Source organism: Parasteatoda tepidariorum, chromosome 3 (genome assembly GCF_982258835.1).
Source record: "Parasteatoda tepidariorum strain Cologne lab strain chromosome 3, Ptep-v5.0, whole genome shotgun sequence".
Classification (NCBI taxonomy): Eukaryota; Metazoa; Arthropoda; class Arachnida; order Araneae; family Theridiidae; genus Parasteatoda; species Parasteatoda tepidariorum.
In genome coordinates, this window is record NC_141757.1 from 35,115,134 (window position 1) to 35,130,952 (window position 15,819).

General features: G+C 30.5%; 1 protein-coding gene across 1 annotated transcript; it reads right to left on the reverse strand.

Annotated features, from left to right (window-relative positions):
* Window positions 1-1,779: 1,779 nt before the first annotated feature.
* LOC147813732 (uncharacterized) lies at window positions 1,780-2,826 on the reverse strand. Its single transcript, XM_087160066.1, has one exon. The coding sequence runs from the start codon at window positions 2,824-2,826 to the stop codon at window positions 1,780-1,782; it is 1,047 nt and encodes a 348-aa protein (XP_087016192.1).
* Between the last annotated feature and the right edge of the window lie 12,993 nt (window positions 2,827-15,819).

Here is a 15,819-nt window from a genome sequence, read left to right on the forward strand (position 1 = left end):
AAAACAGCATCAGTAGTTGACTTTCCCGGTGTGAATCCAAACTGATTTGAGCTTAATTTATCATTTGAGTACAAAAAATGCATAATTCTTTCAATAAGCAATTTTTCGAGTATTTTTCCACTGACAGGGAGCAAACTAATTGGTCTAAATTTTGATGGGTTGAAGGATGTTTCTTTACCAGGCTTTGTAAAGTATCGAAGGCAAGAATGTTTCCACTGGCGCGGAAACTCTCCTCTAGATAAGCATTCATTATAAATTGCTGAAATAAATTTAGGATAAAGCCTAAAAACTTCAGACACAATTCTACTAGATATCCCATCTTCCCCTGGAGTCTTCCCCGGGTTCATGCTAGTAATAGCAAACTTAACTTCCTCTTCAGAGAAGTTCAAATCATCTTGAGTATTCATGGGAATATCAATTAATGTTCTTAAATTAGCTTGGTACGAATTGTCTAAACTGATATCGTCCAGAGGCACGAATTGTTTGGCAAGAGTCTCCAAAGTTTCGTCAAGATCCGATGTATAAAAGCCTGCTGGAGTGTGAACAGTTGTTAATGTTGTTGGATTTTTAAGCTTACCTGAAGCGATCTTATGTAGAATAGTCCAAGGTTGTGAGCCAATATCTGTGCAAAAATCCCTCCATGACTGAATTTTTGCAGCCCTGAGTTTTCTACTATAAATCTGTTTACAACTGAAATAATCAATTTTCCTAGCATCTCTTAGAGTCAAATTGTTAAAAGTCCTTTGGTATAGTCTTCTTTTGGAATTAACAAGTTTTCTCATCTCCGTAAGTTCATTGTTCCACCACGGAACTGTTCTCTGTCTATTTTGTTCAGAATTCAGTCTCTTAACTGGCATTGACTTGAAACAAGCATTCTTAATACAGTTAATATATTTAGAAACAAAGCTATTCAAGTCACACACTTCTCTTACAATACTGACTAACTCTGTATCGAGATCCTGGACATGAGTGTGCTTCAATCTTGGATTAAAATTGATCAAAAGTTTAGTGAATTCTCTTTGTAAGATTCCATGAAAAGTGGACCAGTTTGCTTTATCAAAGTTAAATTTTAGCATTGTATAAGTAGTGCATATAGTTGATTTATTATTGAAATTGATGGAAAATTCAATAATTCTGTGGTCAGAACAGCTTTCCTCGTCCAAAACAGACCAGGAACGAATACATTGCAGTAATGAGTTAGATGTAACAGTCAAATCAATAAAACTCTGTCCATTTGGTGAGCAAAAAGATGGAGTATTCATATTGTCATTAACAATCCAAAGACACTTTGAAGATAAAAAAGATTCCAAAACTCTACCGCGAGAGTTTGTATGTGAATCGTACCATGAAAGTGAGCGAGAATTAGTGTCCATGGCCAATAACAAATGTTCACGAGCACAGAAGTCAGTGATGAGATCAATTTTTGAAACATCTAGATTGATATCTCTATGATAGTCCATGTACACACTAGCAGCATAAAAATGAATGTTATTAATGATGAATTCTGCAAGAATCATATCTTCACTGGAATGTTGACTAATTAGGATAGCATCAATATTCTTGTTAGCAACAAGAATAGCAGCCCTCTTGAGACCAATGCCCATTTCAAAAATTCTAAAAGATCTAGAAAATCCAGCCACCTTGTTATTAATACAATAAGGCTCCTGAATAAAAACAATGTCAGTGTTATTGTTCTGGATTATAGCAGAAAGATTAATAGCAGCCTTACGAGATTTCTGAAGATTGATTTGTAAGCAACGAATATTAACATTATTTGCACTAGTTACCATAGTCGACATTCTGTTTTTTTCTCTCAATCTGTTTTAAATATGTAGGGCATCTTCTATCCAAGGCCGCGTGCTTAATATCAACTTTCATTTCACCCTTGACATACTTATTATAGTTTATGCAATTAGAGCAATTTAATTCATTCCGCGATGAGCAATCTCTCATTAAATGAGTACCAGAACAAATTGGACAAGTGGTCTGAGATCTACAGTTAATTGAATCATGATTAAATTTATTGCATTGGAAACATCTCTTGACACTAATGTAATCTGAACACCTGCACATTGACCACTTCAATTTGATTCCATATTCAAGAAAATATTTCCTAGCTCCAGGAGAAACTTCAGCAACTAAGAATCGTCTATTTATATTTTTTTTCATTGCCCTAATAAACTTGACATTAAAAGTTTCCCCTTTTAAATTATCTTGATTTTGATTTTTAACAATCATTTCAGCATTATTTATGTCTATTTCTTCCGGTATATCAAATATAATAATCTGAGGTAGAAACTTTTTATTTTGTGATATACTCATTTCCTCGCCCAATTGTTCATCAACTGCGAGGCAAAGTTTATCTAAATCCTGTTTATTTTTACAGCTAATCAAAATCTTACCTCCATTTAGAGACTTCATTCTCTCCACTCCAATTTGAGAATGTTCTGGGTTAACTTTTCTTTTGAGACGTTCCCTCAATTCCTCCGAAGTCTGCTTTTTCAATGGCGCAATCACCGCAGTAAACATCGGGAGCATCCGCAGCCGGTCATCGGTAGGGCGCGGCGTTGAACTCGAGACGATCTCCGCAAAGGTTCTTCCCGTTGTAGGCTTAGTATTTGCAGCAGCCATTGTGAGTTTTGAATCCTTTAGTTGATCATTTAAAGACAATATCATCGATTTATAATCATTTTTAACTGCATTCAGATCGCTTATTGCCTCCAGAATGCTTTGCTTCAAGTCTTTTCTCAAATTCCCACTAATTTCGCATACTTTTTTCAGTTTTTCAACAGCCGATAGGAATCTCGCGTCTACCTCGTCCGCCATTCTCCCGCGCTGTGTGTGTGTGTGTGTGTGTGTGTGTGTGTGTGTGTGTGTGTGTGTGTGTGTGTGTGTGTGTGTGTGTGTGTGTGTGTGTGTGTGTGTGTGTGTGTGTGTGTGTGTGTGTGTGTGTGTGTGTGTGTGTGTGTGTGTGTGTGTGTGTGTGTGTGTGTGTGTGTGTGTGTGTGTGTGTGTGTGTGTGTGTGTGTGTGTGTGTGTGTGTGTGTGTGTGTGTGTGTGTGTGTGTGTGTGTGTGTGTGTGTGTGTGTGTGTGTGTGTGTGTGTGTGTGTGTGTGTGTGTGTGTGTGTGTGTGTGTGTGTGTGTGTGTGTGTGTGTGTGTGTGTGTGTGTGTGTGTGTGTGTGTGTGTGTGTGTGTGTGTGTGTGTGTGTGTGTGTGTGTGTGTGTGTGTGTGTGTGTGTGTGTGTGTGTGTGTGTGTGTGTGTGTGTGTGTGTGTGTGTGTGTGTGTGTGTGTGTGTGTGTGTGTGTGTGTGTGTGTGTGTGTGTGTGTGTGTGTGTGTGTGTGTGTGTGTGTGTGTGTGTGTGTGTGTGTGTGTGTGTGTGTGTGTGTGTGTGTGTGTGTGTGTGTGTGTGTGTGTGTGTGTGTGTGTGTGTGTGTGTGTGTGTGTGTGTGTGTGTGTGTGTGTGTGTGTGTGTGTGTGTGTGTGTGTGTGTGTGTGTGTGTGTGTGTGTGTGTGTGTGTGTGTGTGTGTGTGTGTGTGTGTGTGTGTGTGTGTGTGTGTGTGTGTGTGTGTGTGTGTGTGTGTGTGTGTGTGTGTGTGTGTGTGTGTGTGTGTGTGTGTGTGTGTGTGTGTGTGTGTGTGTGTGTGTGTGTGTGTGTGTGTGTGTGTGTGTGTGTGTGTGTGTGTGTGTGTGTGTGTGTGTGTGTGTGTGTGTGTGTGTGTGTGTGTGTGTGTGTGTGTGTGTGTGTGTGTGTGTGTGTGTGTGTGTGTGTGTGTGTGTGTGTGTGTGTGTGTGTGTGTGTGTGTGTGTGTGTGTGTGTGTGTGTGTGTGTGTGTGTGTGTGTGTGTGTGTGTGTGTGTGTGTGTGTGTGTGTGTGTGTGTGTGTGTGTGTGTGTGTGTGTGTGTGTGTGTGTGTGTGTGTGTGTGTGTGTGTGTGTGTGTGTGTGTGTGTGTGTGTGTGTGTGTGTGTGTGTGTGTGTGTGTGTGTGTGTGTGTGTTAATAAAGCAGCAGTTGAACATGAAACTTCCTTAGGGGAGATATTAAATCTTAGAGGAGGTATAAATCACTCCTTTAAGAAGATGGCACAATCGAAGTGATTGCGCAAAGCGGAAGCGAGCCTTTTAATCTGGTTTTGTTGTTGAACTTTTAGAGGTTGGAATAGTTAATGTTACGTGATTATAGCTAATGTTGCGTTAAAAAAAATTGAAAAACTGACAGAGTGTTCCTTCAAGAGTTCTGTTGTAGGATGACAATGCGCAAATAACAACAGTGAATCTTGATTCGGAGTGTATTGACCATCGTCTATAAAGTCCTAATCTTGCCCCCAGTGTCCATCATCTGTTTCCGGATTGAAAGAAAATTATCGTCAGAAGACTACTGGGAAATAATGGTTAAGCGATGGTCCCGAGAGCCGCTCAAGCCTCCTTCGGTAAGCAAAGACCTGATTTTTTTCTGGGGAGCTTTTTAAAGCGTATAAAGTAGTATGATGAATGTTTCAACTCAATTGGTAATTATGTGAAAAAATAAAGTTATGCGTTGTCTTTTACAACTCATTATTTTATTTGTATTGCATTTTATTTGTTTATTTATTTATTTTCTCTCTTATACACTCTCTGTCCATAGTCACCAAGGAAACTTATTTTCAAATGAGTACGTAATCAATATTTGTTAGTTTAATGAATAAAATATATATTCAAGTTTCTAAAAAAGCTGTTTTTCGTATGCTACTAATTTTTTCCGTTCGCTTGTCATGCTGTTCTTTTAGTACGCAAAAATATCTTTTTCAATTTCGTATTTTAAAGATTTTAGTTATGACGAAATTCTATCTTCGAGCAAAATAAAAATACTTTTTGGAAATGAATTTTAAAAAAAAAATATTTATATTCATTAGTAATAAAATCATTGCTTCAGGGTTTGATGGTATGTGTCCTTCTAGAATCTAATGTTTCTTTTAAAAGTAATGAAATCAGATTTTTAATAAGGTAAGTTTTAAAAAAAAGAAGAAAGGAACACGAACGTAAAGAAAATACTTGCATTGCTTGTAACAGAAAGCATTAATTATTCTTATATAGCTCTAATTTAACTAATTAAACTTCATTGGATTGATTTTCTTACTTCTATTCGTATTTCACCGAATTATTTTTCATTCAAGGGATACTTTTTTGAACAACTTAGTTAAATTATGCAGAGCAACTGGGCGAAAAAGAAAAGAAAATACAAATTGCTATGCGAACTTAAAATAATATTTTATATAAAATTTATTCATTTAAAAATGCTTCCCTGAAGCAACAAACTGCAACAATAATGATGTTTTCTTCGCAATGATTTATAATATTTTTAAGACTGCGGTATTAAAATCAAACAGTTCCTAAAATAAAAATTAGATATTAATATTCTCCAAATGTGTGATGATATAATTTTCCAGTTCAGCTTAAATCATGTTTACGAAAATATTTTAAGACTTCTAGTTTGAATAGTTGATTTTCTCTCCTGGGCAAAATAATAAAAAGAAACAAGGAGTATTTTCTTTAAGTAAAATGTTTTTATTGTGTCTTAACACTAAAAATGGTGGAAACTACTTTGCACTTAAAATTGCCACAATGAAACACCAGTTAATATTCACTTGCATTACTTAGATACAAACTCTTTTGTGATCTTCAGTAACAATAAAATTCATTAATAACAATAAGATTTTATTATATATAATAATAAGTAGGAAGAATTTAGGATACGCAATGCTAATTCTTATTGATTTGTTAATCCAACCTTCTCACAGCGCAGACATATTATTAAGACGAATTCAAAGTGGACTTAACAAAAATGTATATGGAAAGTATATAGTATAAAATTATTTAATAATAATTATAAAAATTAAAAATAAAAATGTAACTACCCTTATTACACAGCTAAATACATACATAAATTTTTTAAGGGCGAGCTAGCTTCAGTGGATGTATAGCAGCGTGGAAGACGGCAATTAACTTGTACTCGATTGTAAACAATCTACTAATCAAAGCAAAATAACGCCAACAATGATCTTTTGAAAAGCAAAAATAATTCTAGTATTGTGATAATGTGTGTGTGCTTGATGTAACCTTTTTATATTATAAGTGTTTAGATTTAACTACACCCTTTAAATTGTATAAGAAAGCTCGATTGTGGGTTATTTTAAATAAAGTGTTCTTTCACGCTCTTGTTTGGTTGTATTTGCTATATGTATACACGTAAATATAATATAATATATATATAACAAAAAAAGTAAACAAACTTACTAACGAAAAGAAAAACAAATAGTGAGTGGAGTCCCTCGGCGCGGAAGAAGTTAAACTTCGTAACCTGCGACGCTAATTGTAGAAGAATCAGCAATCGTAGAAGGATCACTAGTTCTATTCAACGACTCTTTTTCCTGCTCCCCTTGCTTCTGTGCTCTGTAATCACGGTAATATTGTGCATTTTTCCCTCGTGGACCTCTTGAACCAGTGGAAGTGCTTGTGGTTGCCTCATCGTCTCGCCATGGAAAATGTATCTGTATTAATAATGTATGTGAATGCGTCATAATGTAATTTCAAAAGAGAAAACTTAACAATCAATTGATATTCACAAGAAACGTACCTTGACATAACCTTAAATCCGTCGCATTGTCCGTGGGATTGCTGTCACTCATTTTTTACAATTGTTATCCACTAAATTTGAAAATAAAATATACTATCCTTTTAAATTGTATGTGTATCAAAACAAACTAAAAAAATATTTATAGAAAAGCAATACTTTTATTATTTTTATTCTAGTGAGAACCAAAACAATATGGAAATGAATGAGGGAAAACTGGATCCTATCACGTGATTTCCCGGCCAATAAAAATGTAGCGTTAAACGTTTAACGCAACCTTGTTGGAAGTCGCATAAGAAGTATAACTTCAAAAATATTTATAGAAAAACAATACTTTTATGACTTTTCTTATTTTTATGCTAGTGAGAACCAAAACAATATGGAAATGAATGAGGGAAAACCGGATCCTACCACGTGATTTCCCGGCCAATAAAAATTTAGCGTTAAACGTTTAACGCAACCTTGTTGGAAATCGCATAAGAAGTATAACAGAAAAATTGAATAATAGAATTTTAATTGCAAAGTTAATAAAATTACAAAAAGAGAAGATAAGGTCAGCTTTAGCGGGCTTGTTAAGATTCATAAAATCATCTTCTAATCTTCAACTTTTACTGGATTGGAGATTATTTTCGATTGTTCAATCATTCCATTATTGAATCAGTAGAGCAAGAAATAAAACATAATTGACATTAAATTACTTGCTTAGAAGTTAGATGAAGAAAAGAAAAGAAAACTGACTTAAAAACAGTTTCTCTATCATCTTTTCCACCAGTTAAAAAAGGTGCAAAAATTTCCAATGTATTATTTCTTGCTCATGATTTACGTTATAACGAAATCTCACTGCATTAAGAATATCTTGCTTACTTTTTATCGAAACATTTTTCGGGATTAAATATGAAAGAAAGCAAAAAAGAATGTGCGAAAATTCCTTTAACTAATCAGAAATCAATAAATTTCCAGTGAAATGTCATAACAAGAGAAAAGTGTACGCGAACTACATTATGAACTTTGAAATCCAACAATTCCGGGGAATATGGCGGTGGTGATCGCCATCTTAGCATAAAATTGTAATAAAAGTCTCATGGATTTTCTTGGCCGTCACCAACACCTCGTATTTTAAAGATGTAGTAAATGATGGTCTCCAGGAATTAATAAAAATCATTTAGGTAAAAATTTGATTTATTAAGCAAGAATTTGTGACTTTAAAAATGGCCATATATAAAATACAAATCATTAAAAGAAGAAACCCCTTCCTTAAAGGGATCAAGTCAGACACTCTCCCACATCGAGAGCTTTTTTTTTTCTTTTTTTTTTACAGAATGAGTGATATTTTAAACGATCGAGACTGGGGAGGCACTCCCAGTAGCCACAAATTTGTAATTAAAAGTAAATGTATTTATTCCCAACGGACACAGGACATCCAAAATTGGCGAATTATCAAAATATGACATAACCAAAACAAAGCCGACACTGCATAATCAATATCACGTTTGAAAATGCTTTGGCGATCGCGAGTAGCCAACAAAACTGTGGGAATTAAAATAACCCTGTAACTGAAACATATTTGAGGAAAGAAATTAATAATAAAGAGTTTTAAATATACTTTTGATTTCGATTAGGCGCGGTAATGAATTAAAGAGTCTACGTTAGTATTGAAACAAAAATTTTACCGTTGGATTGATCGAAAAGAAAAGAATAAAATATTTCATGCTCGTTTCAAAAGATTAACTCTTTGATTTAATTTAAATATAATTTAATTAATAAAATAAGTTTAAATAATTAGAGATATTTTAAAAGGTAGGAAGTAAATATGTATTGCCAATTCTGGTATCACAGGTAATATGACATTTCATAGAAAAGAATGTATGTAAACTCCATTAATTACTTTGAACTCAGTTAATTTTCAGGTAAATTTCATTGCAATTAAAAATGCACTTAATTGCATTAACAGCTTAAAAATCTAAAACTTTTCGTTGAAATGTCATTACATAGCGAGTCATGTACATGAACTTCATTAACTACTTTGAAATTAATAAATTTCATGGAAAATTTCATTGCAAGCGATAAATGTACGTAAACAACATTAAATTCTTTCAAATTTTAAAATTTCCTGTAAAATGCAATTACAAGTAAATAAGGTACGTAAACACTTTGAGTAAGGAAAAAAATTGTACGAAAACTCCTTGAAATGTTTTAAAATCAATAAATTTTTGTCAACACAACAAGCGAAAAATGTACATAGACTCCATTAACTACTAAGAAGTCTAAATTTCTATTGAAATGCACGAGAACTGCTTTTAAATTCCTGCAAAATATCATTCATGAGGGATACATTTGAAATAGGAGGAATATGACGATGGTGCATGCTTTCTCTCATGACTGACTTAAGATTTTGTAAATAAAGTTTGAAACTGATTTGAAAAAAAAAATTAATAAACAAAACAATTCAACCAAAATCACTCTAAGCCAAAATCAAAAACGCGTCCAGAAATACCAAAAGAAAATAATAGAAAATGTAAGCAAAACGAGTAATAAAATTATTCTAAAGATGAATCTTTAAAATGCTTCTAAGAAACTAGTTACTAGTTTTATATTTTCTCCACGATATTTTTTTATTAATGGGAAATAAAAATGAAGTTTTGAAATTTTCAGAAAAATTGGAAGGCTGAAATAGAATATTTAATGCGGAAGATAAGATGTTTTAAAATAAAATGAGGACAAAATCGAATAGCTAATACATTATCTTTCTTTCCCGGTTTTCTCTTGATTTGAAAGCCACTAAGATGAAGAAGTTAAGAATAAAATGTAATTTATTTTCTCGAAAATATCGCCAAACTACGAAATCCTCAAAAAAATTCAACAAAAAGCGGAAAGAATTATATAAAACCTTATTTTAAAAATTGATTTTATGTTCATTTGTTTCAGTAACATTAAGAAGAAATTTCCATATTAAAATAGAATTCATGGTTAAGAAATCAATGACTGCCTTCACAAGTAGCTTTTGTAATAATGTATAGATTTTTTTTATTTTTAACTCTTTAATTGTTAGTATTTCTTGAAATATTTATTTATGAGTATGGAAATTTATTTTTGAAAATATTTTTTAAAATATATTCACAGATATGATTTTATTATCATTAGTTCCATATTTTTTTCTACTTTCTAAGAACTTACTTTCTTTTCTAAGAAACCTTTATTTTGCAATTTCATACAATGGACGAGTAAAGCTTAAAGGAGCAATTGTTATTCAAAGGATATTGTTCAGCTATGTATAGGTTTATATGTTCAATCCCATGACAAAATCCTTAGCAGTTAAAACAATTATGATTTATTTAATTTTTTTATCGCAGTATAAATATGAAAACAATAAAATTCGTTGAGTTGAATAAGTAGAAAAGTTAAAACTCTTCATAAACAAATTAGAGGGAAAAAAATTATATGTAGGATTTAATTTTTTATCTCCGTATAAATGTAAAAACAATAAAATCCGTTGAGTTGAATAAGTAGAAAAGTTAAAACTCTTCATAAACAAATCAGAGGAAAAAAATTATATGTAGGATTTATTTTTTTATCTCCGTATAAATGTGAAAACAATAAAATTCGTTGAGTTGAGTAAGTAGAAAAGTTAAAACTCTTCATAAACAAATTAGAGGAAAAAAATTATATGTAGGATTTAATTTTTTATCTCCGTATAAATGTGAAAACAATAAAATTCGTTGAGTTGAATAAGTAGAAAAGTTAAAACTCTTCATAAACAAATTAGAGGGAAAAAATTATATGTAGGATTTAATTTTTATCGCCGTATAAATGTAAAAACAATAAAATCCGTTGAGTTGAATAAATAGAAAAGTGAACACCCTTAAGAAACAAATTAAAGAATAAAAATTATATGCAGGATTTAATTTTTTTTCACCGAATAAATGGGAAACCAATAAAACCTGTAAAGTGGATATATAGAAAAGTTATCATCACTTCCGAAAGAAATTAGAGAAAAAGAATTTTATATGACGTAGGACTTGATTTTTTATCACCGTATAAATATGAAAACTATAAAATTCGTTGAGTGAATAAGTAGAAAAGTTAAAAACACTTCCTAAAGAAATTAGAAAAAAAAATATATATGATGTAGGACTTAATTTTTTATCGCCGTATAAGTGCTGGAAAAACATGACAGCAGGAGTCGCAGATTTTCACAGCAACTGCAGATAATTTTTATTCTTAAATGAAGACATCCAAGATATTTATAAAATTTTTCCTATAAAAAGGTAAGAAATTATTAGAAAAAATTAGGAAAATGTAAAGATTGAATGAAATGAAAAAATATAAGAAATGATTTTCCAGCTCTTTTTTTAAAAAAACATATATACACTTGTTTGTTTCTTATCAAAATTATAATCTAATTTGATAGAACACCGCAAAGTATCTAAATAATCATCTGCTATTTATCTAAATAAAGGAAAATCAAAGGTTTCAAATTATTCAGCATGCTTTGCATTTTCGTGTTGAATCAATTTCGTATTTAAAAAAATAATTAAAAGAAATTACTTTTCCTTAATATTTAGGAATAACATAGTTATATAGTTCTATAAATTATTAACTAAATTAACCTAATTTTTTGTGTTAAATTCTTATCTACCAACAACTGTAAATAATTTTTGCTTTAAACAGGTAAGATAAAATGCAATGATGCAAATAATTGCAATGTATTTACAATAGTAGTCTCTGATTGCGTTGGGATAACTGAAAATTTGATTGTGGTTTTGAAGATTCGATTTGATTTTCGTGTGAAATTTTTATCTACCAACAACTATACAAATTTTATTTTGGACTGCAAAGATAAAATGTAAGGCTTACAATATTTGCAATAGTAGTCTCTGATTACGTTGGGCTAACAGAAAATTGATTGTGGTTTTGAAAATTGTTTTGCCAGTTAACTGCTGCTACGGTCTATTAATCTGCTATGTTGTTAGGGTCTTATTAATATTATGCCTTTTTATAACTTTAGGGTCTTATTATAAGGATGTAAGTGTCTTACGAATATTATGATATAAATTCTCTTTATTAAGCTTTAAATAAAAGACAAAACTATAATTATTTTTTTCTACACCGTAGTTTTTTCATGATTCCATAAAATTTAAATCATTGCATTTGACGTCAAAATTTTTAAAAATTCCGATCACATAATATTCTAACGTCCTTCAAGAATATAAATTTATCGTAATGTGCTCTTAAGATGTATTATTATTGTTCCACTTTGAAACAAATGTATTTGGTTGAGAATTGTTTTTAATTTTAAAAAAAAATGCTATACTATTTACTTACTATACTAAATTATTACTAAATTATAAACTACTAAATTATACTAAACTAAATTATACTAAACTAAATTATGAAACTAAATTATACTCAACTAAATTATAAAACTAAATTATAAACTAAATTATAAATTGATTTTCTTAAATAGATGACAACGCATGACTAATCATGGTACGGCTATTTTTTCTCATGTTAAAAGGAGAACTATAATTTGAGTGGGTAGTACGGGAAGTATTTTCAGCTAACTTAAAAAATTTTAACATGATGTGGTAAGAAATCTTAAGCAAGTCATAGTTATTTCTCAGTAGAGTTTTCGATTTTCTTTTGTGTCACATAATACAAAATCTCAAAAACTGAAAATAAATTAGGGTATTTTTAAGAGTAGAGTCAAAAATGTGTTTTGAATAAACCAAAAAATTGAAAAAAATTCTGATTGTTCGCTTTTAATAACTGACTAGATAAGATTTAAATCAAGTGAGATGAAATTGCTCAAGTTCTTTACAAACTATGTGGAATAAATACTTTACACACCTATTTCGATTTTGCAAACTTTTACAGCTTAGAAAAATGCAATTTTCCATGACGTTTTTTAAGTTTCTGCAATTCTTTCAGTATAAATACATTTAGAAACTTTAAAAAAGTAGTTTGCGATGTTCTTTCGTTATAATGAGATGCTCTCGTAGAGCACATATTTCAATATCTTTTATAATAGCAGCTTTCATTGAATTTAGTCTTTCCTTATTAAATGTTAGATTTCTGAAATTCAAACCGAAATATCTTATATATTAAACACATAAATCATTCTTAAAAAGCTGTGGAGACGCATTTTTTTTTTTTTTTTTTTTTTTTGTATTCAAATGGAAAACTGGAAACATCTAGTGGTTGGAACATTACTCGGCACGAAGCGAAACAGAAATAGGCGATGCAGGATTTGTGATAGTGCACTTTAGAATTTATTGTTTTGAACAGTCAGCAGAATAAAGCATAGAACTCCATATAAATTACTCTCATAGTAACAATACATCTCATGATTTTGAAATTTAATAAAGAACTACTAGTTTTCCTTCACTCAAAATCTTTAAAAACTATTCACTCAAGATATTTCAAAATATTCATTCACATTTGTAACAGTATCACTTTTTCTGCCATTTGCATATCACAGGTTTTGTAAAGGATGTATTAAACTCACCTTATTGAACTCTATTATATATTAAACTCACCTTGTAAAGAATATATTAAACTCACCTTATTTTATATTTTAAAAACAATCTTATTCGAATAATTTTTTCATTTGGGATAAGTTTGACAAAACAATTGAATAATTCTCAGTTTTTTTCATATTTTTAAATATCCCAAACAATGAAGTCTTAGAATATATTAAATTTAATCACAAATGCTTTACAGAAGAAAAAAATTTTGAAGTTTACTTTTAGTGAAGATTGCACTTTTCCTTTTTAGCGTAGTGACTTTGCCTATGACAGAGATCATCTTTAATAATTGAAATAGCTAATTCAATACTCTTTTCTTTTGTAAACTAACACTTTTTATCACGACATTTGACTACTTTTTAGAAATTAAAATAATTTATGTCGAGATTCATTAAAATTAAGCACTTTTAGTATAAATAATAGTCAATTATAACTTACTTAATTCCGATTTACTCACTGGAAACATTTGACAGGTTTTGCAGATAAAGAATAAATATATTTATTTGAAGATGGAGAACTTAAGCTCACTTCATTGCTATTTTAGAACATAAATTCAAAGGATTTCCATATTCATTCTGATTACATTCCTCATATTTTCTAGCATTCATATCAATCATATTCATATTTGATAGTTGCCTCTTCTTTATTCACAAAAAAGTAATAATTCTTTAAAAAAAATTCTCATCGTAACTAATTTTCTACTTCTTACTTACTTACTTACCCTCTACGTGACTTTGGGCACTTAAGGCCTGCCTCTAGCATATCCCTCCAACGCCTCCTGTCTCTAGCAATAGATCTTGCTTCCTCCCAGCCAGATATTCTACATTCTTTTAATTCGTCCAAAAACATGAACTGGATGGTAAGTCTTCCTCTTCCTCTTGTTCTTTTACCGTCAGGGACCCATGAAAGCGCAACAGATGTAATTTTTTCTTTGGGTATTCTAAGGATATGTCCGAGCCATCTCCATCTTCGTTTTTTAATTTCATCTTCTATTGTTTTTATTTTAGCTTTCTTTAAAGCTTTTTAGCTTTCGCTTTCTTTTTGCTTTTAGAACATAAATTCAAAGGGTTTCCATATTCATTCTGATTGCATTCTTCATATTTTCTAGCATTCATATCAATCATATTCATATTTGATAGTTGCCTCTTCTTTATTCACAAAAGAAAAAATAATTCTTAAAAAGAAATTCTCATCGTAACTAATTTTCCACTTCTAATATGAGAAAAAATATGCGTACATATATTATCGCGTCATATGCTCTGAACTCTTATATCAGATCTCTCATCATAATTTATTCGAACAAAATTATTACTATACTAGCCCCTATGTCTTGACCAAAACAATTTTTTATGCATCGGCAATTTTTAGTGCATAAAACTCAAAGTTATTTTTCATAATATCATCAATTTTTAACTGTAACATCCAATAAAATTATTTATTATAAAGGAAATTCGTAAGAAAAATAGAGAATTATAAATACACTGAAGAAGTAAATTGAAATAATACAAAAGAAGCATAAAAACAACTTATCAGGGGCATGCATATGGGAGTTTTTCTGTGAACAACCGTCAAACGAAACAAAAATTTAATTCGTGTCCCAAAGTTATAAAGTTTTTTATTGCATTGGTATTTATTATATTTTATTTCAGTTTACATTTTCTATTTTAATCTAATTATAATTCTCTAATCTTGTTATTATTTTGTTTCAAGCTTTCCTAAATTTATTGTGCTCATGCTTCTTTAACTCTTTCCTAAATTTGATTTTGGATTTGTTTTACTGTTTTCCGGTTACAACTTCAAACGGAATTTTTACTACATTTTTTTCAGAAAGTATATATGTAAAAATTATTGTAATACGTTACGTTGATATGTTAAAATTGGAAGTATAGACTGCGATATTTGAATAGACGTTATTGTCCACTTTGCAAAGCAAGTGAATAATAATAAAAACAAAGTGTTATTGAAGTAAAAGGATTTTTGAACTCAAAATAAACCTTTTCTTAAATTGGTTTTCTAGGGAAGCATATTGTTTTTATAACATAAAACAAAATGTATCTTTCGTACACAATTTTTTTTATAAAAGTCAGTACGATAATTTATTCGTTTTTCTCTTTAAGATGTTTTAATAATTTTTCTTTCTACTGCTTTAAACAAAAGACATCTTTGTTTTTGACTCAAAGTAAATAGATTAAATATAATTTTTCACGCATGTTTCTTTCTGTCCTTATGAAACATCAACTAAAGAACCAGGTTTTACATTCTAAGAAAGGAAAAATTAAGAGAAATTTAGATATTTATTTATTTATTTGATTTTTATCATCCCTATTTGTTCCAAAATTTTGTTTAAAAAAATAAACTATTTTCAACTTCTTTATTCAAGATTTCGGATGTTCTTGAAAGCATATTATTAATTATTTCAGATGAAAGAAAACAAACTGAATTTTGCATTTTTTCTTCTTCTGTTTCTTTTAAGAAAAAGAAGTACTTTAAAACATTTTTCTTTTCAACTGAATCTTTCACTGTAAAAGGAAGAAATTTAAATAAAAGAAAATGAATTTGAAAACACAGACAGTGTTTAGAAAATTGAAAAGATTTTGAAATATTTACAAAATCAAAGCAATATTATCGAAAGAGATTATTCTCTATGAAATTTTTAATAATCATTTTTGCTCCTTTTGATTG